This window comes from Sturnus vulgaris, chromosome 3, assembly GCF_052056855.1.
Source record: "Sturnus vulgaris isolate bStuVul1 chromosome 3, bStuVul1.hap1, whole genome shotgun sequence".
Lineage (NCBI taxonomy): Eukaryota > Metazoa > Chordata > Aves > Passeriformes > Sturnidae > Sturnus > Sturnus vulgaris.
In genome coordinates this window covers 99,653,684-99,672,410 of record NC_142245.1, presented here as the reverse complement: position 1 = coordinate 99,672,410, position 18,727 = coordinate 99,653,684, and the positions used below count along the sequence as shown (strand labels likewise).

Here is an 18,727-nt window from a genome sequence, read left to right as displayed (position 1 = left end):
ACAGTAATACAAAAAACCAAAACACTGACAGCGTCAGGATACAACCTGACACCCTGTCAGTCAGGGTGTTGGTAGCAGTCCCATTAAATGGTGGCTGCAGTTCTCCTGGGTGGCAGATGTGGTTCAGCTGAAGCAGTGCTCCTGTAGAAGGGTGCAGTTTTCCTCCAAAGGTCCAGCGATGATGTTGAAGGGTCTGGTTTCCCTCTGGAATCCAGTGAAAAAAGGCTGCTCTGATGTTCCAAATCTGATTTTATCTAGGCAGGAAATGCTTGGCTCCTCCCCCTGGCTGGAGCACCTCCCAATGGGATGATGTAATTTTATCAGTCATGCAGTGGGACTCAATGGGCCATTAACAGAAGATATCTCCCTGAAGGAAGGATGGGCTGTGGAAAAGATAAAGAGTACTGCCTCACCTGGTTTCAACTAATGGTTATAGAATACATACTTTTGGTTATATCCTGCATTGCAACCCAAGACAGTTCTCTTTTTGAAATGTGCCTATTTTAATGAAATTAAGTTCTGAAATGGCCAGAACTTAACTCTTTTTTAAATCTCTGCCCTACTCTTGACGTTAGTCAGGGAATTCAAAATATGTGTAACAATAAGTGCAAGGAATTGGGCACCCAGGCTGTTATAGTGAGGGTTATGCATCACAGAGAACTGAGTTTTCTCTTAAGTATTTTTAGACTGTTGCCAGTTTTCTTTCTTGAAATAACAGTGTGTCTCTCAACTGTAAGTCAGTCTTGAGAACACCATTCTGAGATTTATTGTTAGATATGAAGTGTTTGGTTTTGCTTTAAAATTTGTAATTTATCACTTACTAGTTTTATAAGAACTTAAGTGTTTTTGTGGCATATGAGTTCCTTCAAGGGTTTGAGCAGTTATAAGAATAATTTGTAAATACAAAATAATTATGAAAATATTTTTCTTTGTACTTTTTTGTGGTCAAAACTGCATATACAGGTACACTTCAGCTGTGAACTTCTCGTTCCCATTTTTAATGGAAATCTTGTTTATCAATTTTCAGAACTTCTTCTGTTTATGTAATTACACTTAAACTGTCTCTCTTTGTGTGTTAAGATACTTGAAATGAGAAATTCAGAAAACCAGGCTGCTCAGGAAGATGCTCGTGGAGCAATGGAGCACGGTACAGCCACGATTGCTCACAGTGACCTTACTCGCCGTCCTGCCCATAACACCGAGCTGCCTCACACTGAGCTCACTGGTCTTGCTGGTCAAGCTCCCTACACACTGAACTTCAGCTTTGAAGAACTCAACACAATTGGTCTTGATGAAGCTCCTCCACGTCACAGTAACTTAAGTTGGCAGGTATTTAATAGAGAAATGTACTCTGCTTGCTTACCTGTATGGAAAAGAGGTTTTTTCCAGTCTTGGATATAGACATGACAAGAAATAAGTCTCTAGGACAGTTCAGATGCTTTCAGTTCTCAGTCTTGGTAAAATCTAGTTCTGCAGAAATGTGAACTTGTAACCATACGCTGAGTTGAAGTCTTTAGTCTTTGCTATCTGAAAACTGTCCAGTAATCACTCTTCAGGACAAAAAAACTAAAGCTATCATGCTTTCCTCATCTAGCCTAGGGTGGTGTCTTCCAAGGCTTCTGTATTTTCGTATTATTCAGGCTTTGTGTATTAAGTATTTTAGCTATGTTCTAAACAGAGGTTAGCCCATTCAACAAATATATTTGTTAGGTTTTTGATAGTGGACAACTACAGTGCTCCATGACATCAGAACCTTGTCCTTACAATGCATGACCTGTTCATAGATTCCAGAACTGACATCCTTCTCCAGCTGTGGTTTCTGCCTTAAGTTGTGGTCAGTTTTCTTCTGCATCTTATGAGACCACCTGAAGTGTTGGATTTTCATTTGTCTGTCCTTAAGAAATAAGACAAATCAGTTGGTGACTAAATAGTGGTTAGAATTAAAAAAAAAAAAAAAAAAAAAAAGGCGAACCCAGTGGGGTGAACCCTTTTCATCTCTAAAAGTAAATTATAAAATCTTGAAGGTGCAACAAAATAAAAAGACACCCCAAATTCCTAACTATAGGTGATACCTAGAGATAGATTTCTGTCCCAGATAATTCCGAGTGTGTGCATGCACGCTTGTGTGTGTTTGTAGGATACTAATTACCCTTACTGCCCATTTGCATGGAGTATCAATGTATGTTTTTTCTAGACCAAAGTGGTATTATGCACATTTAATGTGTTTGAATAAACAGTGCTTCTTATGCCTATATAGTAATCTGAAGTTGAATCAAAGGCATGAGAAAGGTGGTTTGCCCTTAAGAAAATGTTAGAATTCACCTGTTAGAATTTTTTAAGTCAATATTGATTAGTATTGCAGCTGTTCTCTTATGGTGAGTTGACCCTAGCTGAATGCCAGGTGCCCACCAAATCTTCTTTATCACTGCCCTCCTCAGGTGGGCAGGGAAGAGGAAATACAATGGAAAGCTTGTAGGACAAGATAAGGAAAGGGAGAGATCACTCACCAGGGACCATCGCTGGCAAAACAGACTGCACCTGGGGAAACGAGTTTAATTTGTTACCAATCAAATCAGAGTAGGGTAGTGAGAAATAAAACCAAATTCTAAAAGCAGACATGGAGGCAAAGAGGGTTATGTTTGTCAGAAAACTGATTTTTCTTAAATCAGATATATGCAATGGAATTTTGCCAGGATATATTGAAGTATGTGTGGTGGGAGTCTTTAAAAAATGTTTTTGATACGTGTTCAACATTTATATGAATCCTTGCCATCTTTCTAATATAAAATGCAAATTTTATAAATGTATGAAATGTATTAGAAAAGCCCATCTTGACATACAAATCCAGTTTTTATAATTATATACTCAAAAGAGTTAGTCTCAAATGCACTGGATAAAATGCTTGTTTTGTGGAAATTTTCCATTATGGGAACCAACAATAAGAATATTTTCTTGTTTTGTGTGTGTGACTCTATATATGTTTATAGTAAGCATATTTTGATTATGCTGTTTACAGTTGCACTTACATAGTCTCATTTGCAGCAATGAAAATAATACATATATACTTAATGCTCTGAGTTATTTAAGAATATTGATAAAAGTAAAAAGTAAATAGTTTAACTGTTACCTTTCTCTCTTCTTTTTTTTCCCAGTCACAAACTCGTAGAACTCCAAGTCTTTCAAGTCTTAACTCTCAAGATTCTAGTATTGAAATATCAAAGCTCACAGACAAGGTGCAGGCAGAGTACAGAGATGCATATAGAGAGTATATTGCTCAAATGTCACAGTTAGAAGGAGGTGCCAGTTCTACCACAGTAAGTGGGAGGTCCTCCCCTCATAGCTCAAGTGCTTTCTATATGGGCCAGAGCACGTCGGGGGGCTCCCTGCACTCCAGTGCAGAGCAGGAAAAAGGAAAAGATGGTGAACAGAAACAAGATGATGGAAGAAAGTCCTTTTTGCTGAAGAGGAATGATGTTGATTACAGTACTTCTGGTGTTTCTACTAATGATGCATCTCCTTTGGATCCTATTACTGAAGAAGATGAAAAATCTGATCAGTCTGGTTCCAAGCTTCTCCCAGGAAAGAAGTCATTGGAAAGAACAAGTATTTTCCAGGCTGCAGATTTAAAGCTTAAGGGAGTTACTCTCCGCTATCAGAAACTTCCCAGTGATGAAGATGAGTCAGGAACTGAAGAATCAGATAATACTCCACTTCTTAAGGAAGGTAAAGATAAGAAAACAGATATAAAAATAGAGAAGCAACCCAAATCTCCAGAACATGGTTCTGAACCTATTAGAACCTTCATCAAAGCAAAGGAGTATTTGACAGATGCCCTTTTAGATAAGAAAGATTCGTCTGACTCTGGTGTAAGATCCAATGAAAGTTCTCCAAATCATTCCCTCCACAATGAAGGAGCAGATGATTCACAGCTTGAAAAGGCAAATCTCATTGAGCTTGAAGATGACAGTCACAGTGCAAAAAGAGGAATTCCACACAGCCTTAGTGGCCTTCAAGATCCAGCTGTGGTTCGCATGTCTATTTGCTCAGAAGATAAGAAGAGCCCTTCTGAAAGCAGCCTGATAGCAAGCAGCCCTGAAGAGAGCTGGCCAGCCTGCCAGAAAGTCTATAATTTAAACAGAACCCCTAGTACAGTCACCTTAAATAACAACAGTGCTCCAAGCAATCGAGCTAATCAAAATTTTGAAGAAATACAAGGTATCAGAGATCCATCTCAAATTATCCTGCACCCTGGCTCGGGTTCCAATTCAACTGCAGTTCAGAATGAGAACCTGAAGACGGTTGCTCACAAGCGAGGCCAGCGTTCAAGTTATACCAGGCTTTCAAAAGATTCATCAGAGCTCCACACCGTTGCAGCCTCAGAGGGGGCTGGTTTTGGAGAAGAAAGAGAGAGTATCCTGTGAAAAGCAGCCAGGTTAAAAAGAGTATGCTCGTGAATTGTAGCTTGGAATTCTTTGTCAGTCTGTGGTTACATTAATCTCTGTAGTTCAAGCTTTCAATATTGTAAAAGAAAGCCTAGATTATTTTCAGTCATTTTCTCTGAAAGGAGGAGTAATTTTTACAAGACGCAAACTACTTCAGACCTTCCCCACATATAAAAGCAGTAGTTGTCAGCATGGAAAATGAGCTCTTTGTTAAAACACTGTGCAAAGGTTTGGTCAGGGTAGATTTTACAGAAGTATGGTTTAATTATGAAAAGTACAATGAAATTTTGCTTTTCTCTTGGGATATGTATTACTTATCCCATGGAAACATTCCGTTAATTGTCCATATTTGCAAGTTAATACTGTCCATCCTTGCCATTTGATATACAAGATGCCAGAACATTGAATATCACAACCTGTGACACCCTTACCAAACTTTGCATTAATTTATGAATTAATGTGTGCAACATAAATTACATACGTTGAAATTTGAGTGTTAAGGTACTTGTTTGGCTATATGTACACTTTTGCTCTCTGTATGTTCAGTAGTTACTGTTGAATTTGTGGACTTTGGGTAGAGTGGTGATAATGTTTGTAAGGAACATTGTCTTGATGTGTCACTGGAATTGGCAGTTATTTATAAGGTAATACCTTATCATTGACTTAGTGATCCCTTATTTATTTATACGCAATTTTGCAGTCACTGAATAGATGGTCTCAGTAGATGCAACCACCACATTAAACTATTCTAAGGATAAAGTATGAATATGATGTTTGAATTTTTGAAGCATTTGTGGCTGTGTGTGGTTTTTCCTTGGTACAGTGTTTATCATTTGGTTATGGAAAGAAAAATAAGCAGTGTTTTCCATTTTAAAACTAATGCATACCTTTTGGAATCTTGTCAAAGCTGTACTCCAGCTTCTTTGTTTCTGAAGTACAGTGTTTGAAGATTTTTTTTTTATCATCTAAGTAATGTACCTGAATGATGTTATAGCAAATACTTGTACTGTCCAGTGAAGTCTGCATGGTTTTGAGGAAGAATTGTTCAAGCTAGAGTCTGCTAATAGAAAATAAAAAATAAATTGGCATGTTGGGCTCGTGTCCAAATTTCTCTTTATTTGCAGTATTTTGTTTCTTCACTTGATAAAAATTATAAATCCATATTGTTATGGGTTTCTCAGGTTCAGTTTTTAAAAGTGCATTGAAACAATATAATTTTTAATATAAGACTAGTTAAGTATAAAAGTAAATTTGATAAATGAAATTATGAAAGCAGACATTTCTAAATGAAGTGCTATGAGTTGCAGAGAAGTGGACACCTCTCACTAGTCCAGAGCAGAAGTCCTGCTTTTTTGGCAGTCACATGTGGTGATAACTCTGCACAGCTTTGCTTGTGTCTCAGTGCATCTCCAACCACATGCTTCCCAAGGGACCTTGTGGTCTTGGCCTTTGTTTTCCAAATCAAGAGGATGCATTTCTATGCCAGAGTCAACAGAAGTGTTTCTGCCTTTATCTTGGCTCTCTGTTTTTTCATTCCATGGATGTCTTATACTTTCAGGACTGGAGATGTGATCTGTACATTTCTGGATTTGGTTGGTATGTTATTTGGTTGAATTAAAATTTACTCATCAAAGCGTTACAGAAGCACTGGAAACTTGTGTGCACTATTAGATTAATAGTTAGCCAAAAAGCCTTCCAAAACAAAATAGGAAGCCCTCAAAGCCTGTGTAGCTTTGTAATACTTTGCCAAGTCTTTGGGAACAGTTTTTTGGATTGGGTTCTTCATCTTAAAAGTAAGAGTACTTATAAGTACTAAAATAAGATTACTCTGCTCTCAGCCATTTTTGGGATGTAAAAGCTTTTGACAGAAAGATACTTATAATCATTGTTTAGTAAGAAAAGACAAGTGTAGCCTTCTTCATTCAGATATAGAGTATTGACAAAAGATAACAATTATTTTGAATCATTTTATCTTAAGTCTTTCAAATAGATGAATGACAAATTGTCATATGTTTTTGAGGTATTTTTCTTCCTGAAAGTTTTATTCCTCAAGTCTTCATAAAGTACCAGCATTGGGATGAAAGAGGTGGTTGACTGGAAAACTTTTCAGTGTTTGTCTTGTGTTCACTAATACCAGTGGACTTGCTTACCATCACTAGGAAGCAATAGTTGCTAGAAAGTGCCTATGTAAGATGGCACAGGACTTAATGAATTCTCCCTTTGGGTATGTTGATCCATGCCACCCTGACATGTAGGAACCTAAAGTCATTCCAGTTCCTTACAGTGGTTCAGTCCAGTTTCATGGACTGCTGTAACTGCATTATGTAGTAATGCAGGCTGTAGTTTATATCATCAAATGTGTTCACTGATTATTTATTTAATTCCTTCCTAGCAAAGTTCCTAGAATTGGGGAATATGAAGGCTTCATAGCCAGTTTAAGAACAGCATAAAAGCTGGCTTTTAACAGGACAGTAAATATAACTGACTCTCAGAACCTACTTGCAGAAAAATAACTAGACAGAATGAACTTTTAAGTTTTTTTAATACAGGTGTTCATAAGCCAACAGATGAAACTGTGGTAGTATGATAAAGGGAGAGAGGAAAAAACAAAGAAGGAAATGGAATACTTAATACAACAGAGTACTAAGTGTCCTTTAGTATGTAACAGAAATATACGTTGGTTACTGTAAATGTTTAATGGTTTTTTCACATGTAGAATATAATGGAATAACATTTGCAAGAATTAAAAATACACTGCAGTTTCCCAGCTGAAACTTGTTTTTTTTTTTTTCTCTACCGCAGTTTCTATGGCTACTTGCTTGCATAGTTGCACAATTTTTCGAGTTAAGAAACCATAAACAATTTCCAGTGTTGAAATATTTAATGTTAGCTCTGTGACTTGTGGGAATCATGGAACCCAAGAGTTCCATGGAAAATGGAAATGAATGAAATGTATAAAACAATAAGACAACTGCAAACTTATTTCTGGTACTCACCCCTTTCCAGAACTCTTGTAATGATAGTTTATGTATCCACTCTAATTTTGGATGGCTGAACGTAAAGGAACTTGAAACCATGACTACTTTGTCTAACTGAATCTTAAGAGCGCAGTTTGGCTTGTCCTCGTGTTATGATGCCTGGATAAGATTGCATGGTAGGGTGAAAATAAACCACTTTTGGAAGGAAAACTTGGATGCAAGTAACATTCCAGGTTTTAAATGAGCCTCTTGTGGCTATTTGCCAGCCTTTTCCAGGATTGCAGTTTCTGAGGAAGTGAGAGAGGGAAGTTCTTACGTTTCACTTGTAAAACTTGCAACAAAATGATGGTATGGTAAAATTCTTGGAGTTCTGGAAAGAAAGTTTCCAGTTTGTCCCTGTCCTGGTCAGTCTGGGGTATCTTATCACCTGTGTGACTTTGCACACACAGCAGAATAGGTACAGGATGTTGGTAAGTTTTCAGACCCTTACTTTCTTAACTTTTCAAAGACTGTTAAATTTTTTGGTTTCTTCCCCTTTTTTTAATTTATGTAATCTTTGGGAAATTTTCCTGAGACACACTTATGAGTTTCTCCAGAATGCAGAAAATAGATGGTTTCTCTTGTGGTCTGGGGCTCAACTGTTCACTTCTGTCAGCAGAATCCACAAAGCCTTTTCTTTACATATACAGCTCTCATGGGAAGCTTTCTGGACCTCGCTGTAAGAATGTGGGAAGTTCTTCGTACAACTACAGGTTAACATAAGCAGAGGAACCACAGTTCAGCATGTTACACTCTGGCTTTGCTAATTTTGATCAGCTTTATCATCTGTTACAGGTTTTTTTAAGTTTCTAAACACATTACTAAGAAATTGCCAAAGAAAAATAATACCAAAAATAATACCTGAATAGTTGAGGTCTCATAAATGAAAACTACAATAGTGGTAAAATAGAAGTGTTCATACCAGTTAGTGAATTTTCAGACACATGAGAGAAAAACATTGCGCTAATTGATGTGAGATGAAGACTGCTTTGGGGATTTTGGTTTTTTATGTGCTGTATAGGAGCTGTAGTGAGGAGAATTTAGAGCAAAATTCCAATTCCAGTTAAGCAGAGAAGACAGGAAAGACTGTGCTAAACTTATATGCTGTTTTCTGGTAGCCTTGTGCATTTTATTTTCTATATTTCAGTTATCTTTCTTATGGCCCATTTCATTAGATTAAGGGTAGCGTGGGCAAAAGTTTTAGTTAGAATCATTCTGCTTGGGATTACAGAACAGTTCCATAAGACTGACATATTCTCATAGGTTTCTGAATTGCAACAAACAGAAGAAAAAAGAAAGGGGAAATGGGTGCTTGAAAAAATTCATAGTATAAATAATACCATGCTGTGTTTCCAGGCTTTGAATCTAACATTTATTTTAATGTATGGGTCTGGCTCCTGTGATACACTTAATATTTTGGTGAAGTTTTGATTTAGATATTTATGCCCTGTTGTCCACGACAAGAAGACTCAGAGCTACACGGTTCTTTGCAATGTTTTTTTTTGCAGTCACAAGTGATTGTAGTTCTTTAAGAAAACTGATACTGACAACACCAAATGTTTGGGCCTTAAAAAGCATTAACAGGTGGTGTTCTTTCCCCCAAATCGTTGTGATGGTGACAGTGGATAAACTTCTAAAGGAAATTCCGTTGGCCAGTTTCCTTCTCTTAGTTTATGGTTATCTTTGGGTCACCTTCTTCTAAGGGGAAGGAAAAAAAATACCTGGAATATTTTAGAAGAGCAAAGTCTTTTGGAGGAAACAAAAGGCAGGTGAGAGATTGTGTGACATTTTATGTAGCAAAAGGTTAATTAAGAAAGAAAGTCTACCCAGAAAGTCAAGGGTAAGACAGATCCTTGTTAATGGATGCCTTGGGCAGCTTAGAGTGAAAGGCACTGAATGGGTGGTGTTTCTAAATATATGTAGGGTTTATTGCAGAACAGTTTGGTTGCGATGGAAAGCAGGTATGTAGCCACTTTGATTAGCATAATCCATATTAATATGACAATATATGCTTTAAAAATGTATAAAGAAGGGACAAGGGTAGAAAATTCTCACCACCAAAAGGCATCCTTACAACAGTCAGTAGTTGCAATTATAATGTCTGTTGGTCAAAGTGGTGGTTGCAGACTATCAAGTGGTGGGAGAAGTTACACAGAGCCTCCTAAAACACTGCATCTATTGAGTTTTTATCAGCTCAGGTTCAGGTGGGAATAGGAACGCCCAGGTACCTCTCCTGGGATGGGGAGTTTCACACTGGATGATGATTGTGGATTAAGGTTTTGGTTCATGGGACTCTTCGGAAGCTTTTGACACCTTCTAAGACCTTAGAGCTGTCTATTAGCTGTCTGTGCCAGCCCAGTAGAATCCATTATGGCCCATCAGCAGAGGTGAAAACCTTCAGGCTGAGTGCGAATATCCCAGTACTTTCCCGGCAAGGGAGTTACCACAGCTGACTTCACAGTGAGGACAAGCGCCTCAGGGTTTGCTTCTTTCCTTATCTTGTTCGACACCAGCTGTAGCCTGGGGAGGTGTGCTCGCCCTCTGCACCTGGCACTTTGCTCATCGCCAGCTTGCCACTGAATGTTTGAGCTATCAGCATTCCAGTCTCTCTCCAGGTTCACTTGTGGATACATTCTTCTCCCACACCTGGGATGACAATAGCACCCCTTTATCTTATCTCAAGTGCCTGTCACTTTCCAAACTCCAGTCGGTAGGCACAATCGGGGTGGGGTGGGCTGCGCTGGTGGCAGATGAACAGCTTCTTTGCAGTTTGCTAGAATGGGCAGAAGTCCTCTGATAATTTTTATGGTGTTTAAGCCATTAACCATTTCAGTCCCTCACAAAGAGTTGGTGTATATTTCCTTTAAAGATGAGATTCCAGCAATGGAACATTCTTTTTGTTATGTGAATTCTTAGAGCTGCCATTACACAGCACAGCGTTCAGGGTTATGTTTTAGGACTGAGTACTGAAATTTCATATCCTTGTTGTTTCTTACAGAAGAAACCTAGATTGCAGAATTATCTTTGTGAGTAAACCAGAGTGTCTGTATATCATTACTGGAGTACAATAAGTTTATTGTTTATGAAACAGAAGGGGAGGAAAGGAATGCTAGTGGTGCATTATAAGATTTTTCTTTGTATCCAGGATTTCTCATGGTAGGAAACAAAGGGAAAAGTTTGACTAGTTTGTATATGTCCCTGGAACCTAGAAATAAAAACAAATGCATAAAATATTGACTGTAGGGAACAGTTAAACTAAAATGGAAATTTTGTGATGCCTTACTGCCTTGCCTCACTAATTAAACCACAGGGAAGCAATCAGCAGAGATTTAACTTTTTTGGTTTTGAATATTTCTTCTGAAATAATGTGATGGTTCGTGCTTGGCTAAAAGCAATCCATATTCTTGAATATATTTACGTATTGCGGTACCATCAAATCTTCCTCATTTATTATAGTACTTTTGAGAGGCAGCAAAACTTCCCTAGGTTCATTTTGGACACCAAAAATCCTTTCCCACCTCAGCAGTGGTAGAATACAGAATTATATGTATTTTTAAGAGAGTCCTGAGCTTTCATCTGCCAGTCAGAATGGACTTTTGTTGAGAGACCACCTTTATTTTACATTCATTGAAACAATAAGTCCTGAAATCTAAACTGAAGATTCCTATTAAGCTGACTTTTTCTCATTATCCAGCTTTTTTCCCCCCATCCTCCTTATGTTCCCTGTTTGACTATAAACCTTGCAGCCTGTTTATGGTCCTCTCCTTTTGGCAAAACCTAAGATGCTAGCTTTGAATGATTCTAGCTTTAGGCATGCCAGTCACTTGGGACTGGGTATATGTTTGCTTTCCCTTATTGCTGGACATGCTCCTATCCTGTCTTGCCCCCACTCCCTGTGTTTGGTGCACGAGAACATTGAGTACTTGGAACTGTTTCAGTTCTGCCTCAACACCTGACTGGTAGTTGGGGCTTTGTTTGCTGACAGTGTGACTTACCTTCCCAAACTTTTTCATTATAACCTCAGAAATGCTGTACTCTGCAAAATTTTCCACTTCAGCAATGACAGAAAATGCTGTTGTATTGCAGTGGTGGTAGTGTTTTTTGCTTGGATGAGGATATTTAATTGGTGGGGTTTTTTTATCCCAGGAAGGATTTACAGCCTAGGTAGGCTCTGTTGTACAATAAATTTTTCTCTTACTTCTCTCCATCCTCTTCCTCAGGTCCTGGAAAATTCACAGGATATACATATCCACAGTCCACAAAGCTGGTTTTAAAATACATTTTATCTGATTATCTTTATTGTGGATGGTATTGTGGACACGTCTAAAAAAAGTGCACTAATTTATATATACCAATGGAAAAAAACTTCGGACTTTATTTAATGGGGGGGAAAACCTGCTTCTTTGTTTCCTTGCATCTGTTCCTGGTAAATAATCAGGCAATGATTGCTCATAGGATAAGGACAGTTGTCAGCTCATCTGCATTCTAAGTAGTCTGTTAAGATTCTAGAAGAACTTTATAGTCGCACTCAGGAAGGGTTAATTTTTTCTCATGGTTCTCTAAGTTATGCTTGATGATGCAGTTCTGAGTGGCACTGCAAATAGTGTTATGTGCAGGACTTTATAGCACTTGCTTTCAAGTAATCTGAAGAATCTGAAAGGTTCTACATTTGTTTAAAGACTCGAGTCAACCTTTGGTGTTCAAATATTTCTACTCTAAAAGATAAAAAAGAAATCTTGATATTTTTTCATTTTCTATAAAAGACAAACCATCAAACCATAAGCCTATTTAACCTCAGGACATATTTACACCTTTGGAATATAAAGGAGAGTTTAGAGGTTTTGTTGTTCCAGGATGCCTTCTGGTCTTAATTTTCAACTTCGTCTTTTCAGTAGCTTCTTTCAAGGTGTGACGAGGAACCATGAATAATTTCCTCTGTTGTCACCATCTGTGCTACCTTCTGCCTCTTTTCCATCTGATAACAGACTAGCTCAGCTTCATCAGATCTTTTTATATGCTAATATGAACCAGAGTCTTTAATTTTGTTGTCCATGGCTACAGTGTTTAGTAATTTTTATTTTTTATTTTTTGTCTTCACATCAAAATTCAGGTCTCTTTATATAGTAATTTCTTTAAGCACCTGGTGGTACTTCACAAAACTGAGATCCATAGAACTAATTTATCTGCACAGACCCTTTACTCTCAAGCAAAAAATACAATGGTGATTCATTCTAGATTTTCAAGAGATTTATGCTTAAAATTCAAATTCAGGAAAGTAGTCCCGCTTCTGTAATTTTCCAGTGCAGGAAAGGGACAGTTATTTTATTCTCATCCTTGAAATTATTTGGACTTTCAGAAAAAATGCAGATTACTTTTGTTGGGCCTAGTTGTCTTTTAGCAGAGACCTGCCACTGCTCATCTGAGATGGACCCATGACTCTTTTGCTTGAGTAACTAACTTTTAAAACATAAGATTAGTTGGCTCAGGTTCTGTCAACTACTTTATGGTTCTTTCTTTTTTTCTTCTTTTTTCAGAGAGAGTAGGTGAAAAGAAGGAAAAAATCACCTATATTTGAGTAGCCCCTGGAGTTCAGGGGAGGGCAGAAACCTATCAGAGTTTTTTCTTTTCAGGAATCTTTTCAGGCTGTGGAAAGTTGGACAGAGAACTTAGACAGTCATCCTCCTACTGGGAAGAGCTCCTTTCTTGTCTTTCTGGAAAAATACCCTTCAGTTTGTTATATTTTTGTTTTTATATCTATCTGTCAGTAACAAATCTCAAAATAACATCCCTGTCTGATCTCTGATCTGATGAAGAATTCTTTACCTATTCTAGTCCACTCACCCTTCCTATTTCAGTGTGAATGCTGAGTGTCAGGGTTAGGGTACTGATGTCCCTATGCTCTGGGAGAGATCCTTATCAAGAACATAAAGGGCTCTATGAGGGAATGCTCTCAAAAGCCTTCTGTTTCTTCTCTTTTGGCTGAGTGTCCAGACTTTGGACTTTCTGTTGGAGCTAAAGAAGCTCAACCATCCCGTTGTCTGCTCCACATTCACTTGGCAGCGTTACCGTTAGCGTTACCGTGGTGCACCAGCCACAGACGTTCTCAAAGTGTTCCCAAAGGTTCTCTAGGTTGAATTAAATTGTTTGCAGTGTGGAAGACCAACAGAAACAAACCACATAATGATCAGGGCTAGCACCTGCAGGACAGAACCTCAGTGCAGTTTGCAGCATTGCCATTCGTGATTATGTCTCTTCAGATTGTAACATCGTTTGGAGAGGAGGTGAAATTCACACTTAGGACTGTCACTGCTGCTGTGACTTTTTTGGACAAAGTGATGTCCTATAGCTTTCCCTCTTCCCAAGCAATTCTGTTTTAACTAGGGAATGTAGTTTTATGTAGCCTCCCATTCCTAGACCATTCCTTCATGACCAGGATGATAAGAGGGGGTGATTTTGTCTTCACAGGATCAAGTCAGGACCATGTTAGTAGCAAAGCAACACTATCTGTAAAGGCTGCCAAACAGGATGATGATTTATGACATAGTCTATTGTGGAACTTGCCCAGAGTGGTGCAATTCATCAGAACTCTGCCAACCCTTGAGAGTCTCCACTGCAGATACTTGTGAAGCTCTTCTCTGCTGAGAGCAGAGCCAACAGGTTTTGAGCTGATACTCAGCAAGAGTTATGGCATCATACAGGAATCTGGGGGTTGCTGCTGAGCTTCTAACATTGATCTGTCAGTCTTAAAATGAGGACTGTGACACCTCTTTCCAGGTCACTGAGAGTAATGCACAGAGATGTTTAAATATACATTTAAAAATGAAGAAAAAATATTCATAGGTTGCACCAAAGGGCAAGTCTTTCTGAGAACTCTGAGTTCTGTAGCAGAGCCAGGACTGAGATGACACAGCACCTGTATCTCAAGTATGTGTGAGGATGTGGTGTGAACACACGCCGTGGGTAGTGCAAAGGTTGAAAATTCTTAACTGCCTGGGAACATGTGCAATTACAATATAAATATGTAAATGAACAACACTTCTAAGAAACTAAATCACTGCTAAAGAAGAGAGATTTCAGGAAAAAAATTACTGAGGATAATCATTAAAATCTTCCATGTTGATGCTATGTAGCACTGAAATGTATTCAATTCATATATCTTAGAATTTTCTGGATTTGAAAATTCTGAAGAAAATATCTTCAAAATTCATTCATGTTTAGCTGTTGTAAGATCTTTTTTTTTTAATGCTTTCTGAAAAGAAACAAGCAGAAACAGAAAAATCCAAGATAAATTGACTATACATAACTCTTTGCCTTGTATATTTTTCTTCTCTCCAATTATCTTACCAAGCTAAATTATTTAAAAAACCCAAAAACTTTTGAGATCAGAAATGGGAGGTTCTGAACACTAAGACCTGTCTAGCATACCAAGAGTTTTTTGTCCAGATAGTAATTTAAGCATACTTATTTTTCTTTCTGTGACTTCCTCAAGTCAGTATGGTCAAGCTGTGTTTTCTGTTGAAATTATGGATCCAGTCAAGACAGTCTATAAACCATGCTCAATTTACTTGGAGAAATTGAGAGATAGCTGTATCATGGAGATACAGCTACTAGAAGATGGGAGAGGAGTATCTGGAATCATATTCAAGGCAAAAAGGGAGGCCTGGGGACCTATCTTTACTTTGACATCTGGAAGAATTTTATTTATCAAGCTTTTATTATTCATCAGGTGTTTAAACTTCGAGTTTGAAAGTTAATATTAAGTTTTTAGGAATGACCCTTATCAAATTGCTCCAATTTCCTCTTGTGTCTGAGTAACCAGCCTGCAGAAGATGGATACAGCAGATGTGATATGTTTGACTGCAGTAAGACTTTCGTCATTGAAGCTTAAGCAAATCATGCAATGGAGTGAAAGCAGACTGCTGGAAAAGGTAAACCTGGAGTGATCATCAGTTCTCTCATGTCAGAGTAGGGTCACATGAGGGTCTGGTCCATCCTTGTTCAGTACTTCAATTAGCAACCTCAGAGTTTACTATTTTCTGAACCTGCCTTATCTCAAAGGACAGAATTATTGATACACAGAAGAATGTATATTAACATGATGCCATTCAGTAAAGGCAAGTATAAAGTATTGCACTTACAAAAGTGAAATCAAATCCACAAATTTAAAATTATTATAAGCCACTGAAATACTGTAGAGGACAATGGAGTTCTAGTGTGAGTACTAAACCAGTAGTAAGCTAAGAAGATAAATGATACCGTGGAAGTGAGAGGGAAGAAGGGAAATGCCTGATGGGTGAATTAATTGGAGTATTATCCAATCCAGGACAGGTATGTCCTGCTGCTGAAGGTGTACTGTGTCCAGACCTGAGCAACTTTAATAAGCAATGGAGGAGAATGGCAAAAACATACAGAAAATATGACTTTACAGGTATGTAATACTGGAAGAGTTGGATTTAGAGGAAGGTTAAATGGATATGATTTCTTCAGATGTAAAATATTGTCACAGAAAGATTATAAGCTCCATCAGTGAAGCACAAAGTAATCAGCTCCTAATTTGTGATGGAAACCCCTCCCCAGTATTCTGAAAATAAAAACTTTCTACTAAAGCAATATTAGTGATGCTAAGTTGTGGAATTTCATTCACTGTGAGCATTTGAGAGTAACATAAATGAACGGATCATAAGATGACCTCCTGCCATTCTGGTGCACTTTTTGGTTTTACATTGCAAAATGCCCAGAAATTTGTTTCACACATCAGCTGTCACTGCGTTCAGCACCAATGGGACTCCCAAAGAAAAAGCAGCATGTGCCAAACTATATGTGTTCCTGGAAAATTCACCAATGAAGTAGATCTCAATGTAAATACCCATGAAAGAGAAAAAGTTGCCGAATTCCCCTTTGGACCAGGTCCATGAACAGAAGCTCAAAATGCAAAAGGTCACGCTTTGAAATAGAAAGAGCCAGGCAACACAAAGATGGTTGGAGGCAAAGATAACAATAACCCAGACCACTCCAGTTGTGTGGGATACAGTGGCTGTCAATTCAAATGGAGGAGTATACCAGTATATTTTGCATATCAGATTAATTGCTCCTTTTTCATGCATTTGATGGTCAGACTTACAAGTGTGACTCCTGTATTTTACACAGTGACCTCGTGTTGGGTATTTGCATTCATGTTACAAAATTATTAACATTGATAACTAAATGTATGGATCTTGGAAGAATTCAAGTACTTGACATAAAATCATGTTACCTGATTTGCATTCAAGCCAAAGAAACTGCTTTTATTTCACCCAGAGATCTGTGGCTGCCCAGTGTTTATGTTTTCTCCCTGGCTCTTTTTTCTTAGTGATATAAACAAACCCGGGGCTCAAATCTACATTAATGCTTCCAACAGAATGAGGACCATTCTTTGGCCCATTGCCATGGAATCTCTCCTGTTGATATTGATACTCTATAAAACATGATGCTGCTCTGGGAGGGTTTCTGGGCCATGTAACTCCCAAGTCATGACTGGCAACAGTTTGAGTGTGTGGCAGGTACAATTTCACATGATGAATGACCAATTTTAGTGCCCAAGATGCTCCCATTGAGAGTATTACAAAGGTGGCCCAGCATGAGACATGCTAGTTCATAAGAATTCCTGAGAGGGAGAGTGATATTTCCCATTTTTACAGATGGATAGAAACATGAAGGAGTGAAATTACTTGCAGAGGTTGTATACAAAGTCTGTGGGAAATTTGGGCTAAGAGCTGTGTCTTATAGCTCCCAGTTCAAAGTCTTAACCACGAGATCATATTTCCCCCCACATCAGTGAAGCCTTGTTTCATCACCTTCAACAGCTGATAAATTACTGCTTTGAGTTGCTTAAATGCCAGAACTTTGAAGGGAAAGGTAAGAAGTTTTTGTGGCTTATAAGTGTTTTCATGGACACCTTAAATCATTCACCAACTCTGTAAGAATCTAATGAAATTAACTTTCTTTCCTGACTTGTAATTAAGTGCTTAAGAAAGCTGTGGAAGCCATCAGTTGATCAAAAAATTAAAACTACATTTCAGCAATAGTTCAGCGACTAAGAGATAAACTAATACTTTTAAAACTTGAAATTTATTGCATTTATAAAGTCCTTTTTTCTCTCTCTCCAGAAAACAGAAGCATGTCTATAAATATCTCTACAGCAAAACATTCAGTTGCTTTGAGGCTTCTCTCTCTGAAGATCTTTTTGGAAGTGCACTTCTTCTGAGACTTTTTTTTTTATGATGATTAAATCAAATTGCCACACAGTTACCTTACATTTTCCTTTAGGTCCCACGTGACACTGTCTCAAAGACAAGGACAGATATCCAGTAACTGATTATGTCAGGTAATAATTCCGAGTCTACCTCCACTGAAGCCCTTAGGCATTTGTTTTTGGGCATGTCTATGTTTCAGCCTGATGCCTTTAGGTCAGCTCATGCAGATGATCAGGATGACTGAAAAAGTGTTTGAAGCATCAGGAGCAGTCAGGTTGCAAAGATTTAGGTATCAGTACAGCCTGATGTATCTTCTGTGGCTGTCCTCTACATTGAAGTCTGTACTGGACAATTTTCTTTGGTGCTGGTACCCAACTCAAGAGAATGAAATTTTGCTTAGGTCTTGCTCACATACTGCAGTCACGCTTCCCACTTGATACAGAGGTATAATTTTTCAGGAAGATTGGAAAAATGCTAGATCACCCCAGGACAACACCCACTCCCTCTCTAACCTTTGAGTTACTGCATAAATTAATGCCCTCAAAAATAGCACTTTCAGAGCTGTTTTTCCTTTGTAAGCCTGAAACTTGTATATCTAAAGAACCTGCTGTTATTGTTTCTAAGTGAATGACTTTCACTGGAAAATCTGATTGATGGAGAAATTTAGATGACAGAACTCTCAGTTTTCATGTCAGCCCTCCTTTCCTCTGTCATTTACTAAACTCTCTTCACCATGTCTATTATTTTTTTGCATAATCATTGTCCTTTTTATCCTTTGCTGCATATAGTTCTGAAGGAGAAACCCCCACTTTTTTTTCCTAAAAATGCTCCTCATTACGTATTTACATATTTGTTAGTAACCCCCTAAAATCATATGTGAGTTCATAAATGTTATAAATACACAGAATTTAATAAGAAATAACACTATCTAATAAACCCCAACATGGAAGCTCAAAAAAAAAAAAGTTCTCAAAGCTGACCTACTTCTTTGTTCTCCCTGCTTTTAGTGAATTACACGCTTCCTATGATAATATTT

At 37.9% G+C, this 18,727-nt stretch overlaps 1 protein-coding gene across 3 annotated transcripts in view; it reads left to right on the top strand.

The window, feature by feature from the left end:
* Positions 1-5,534, top strand: part of KIDINS220 (kinase D interacting substrate 220) — a 74,819-nt gene extending 69,285 nt beyond the window's left edge. For all 3 annotated transcript variants that reach the window (XM_088162385.1, XM_014895006.2, XM_088162384.1), the window contains 2 exons: positions 1,081-1,329; positions 3,153-5,534. In XM_088162385.1, the coding sequence (XP_088018511.1) occupies positions 1,081-1,329; positions 3,153-4,421 (1,518 nt within the window). In that variant the 3' untranslated portion in view covers positions 4,422-5,534. The remainder of the gene's footprint in view (positions 1-1,080; positions 1,330-3,152) is intronic.
* Positions 5,535-18,727: the final 13,193 nt, after the last annotated feature.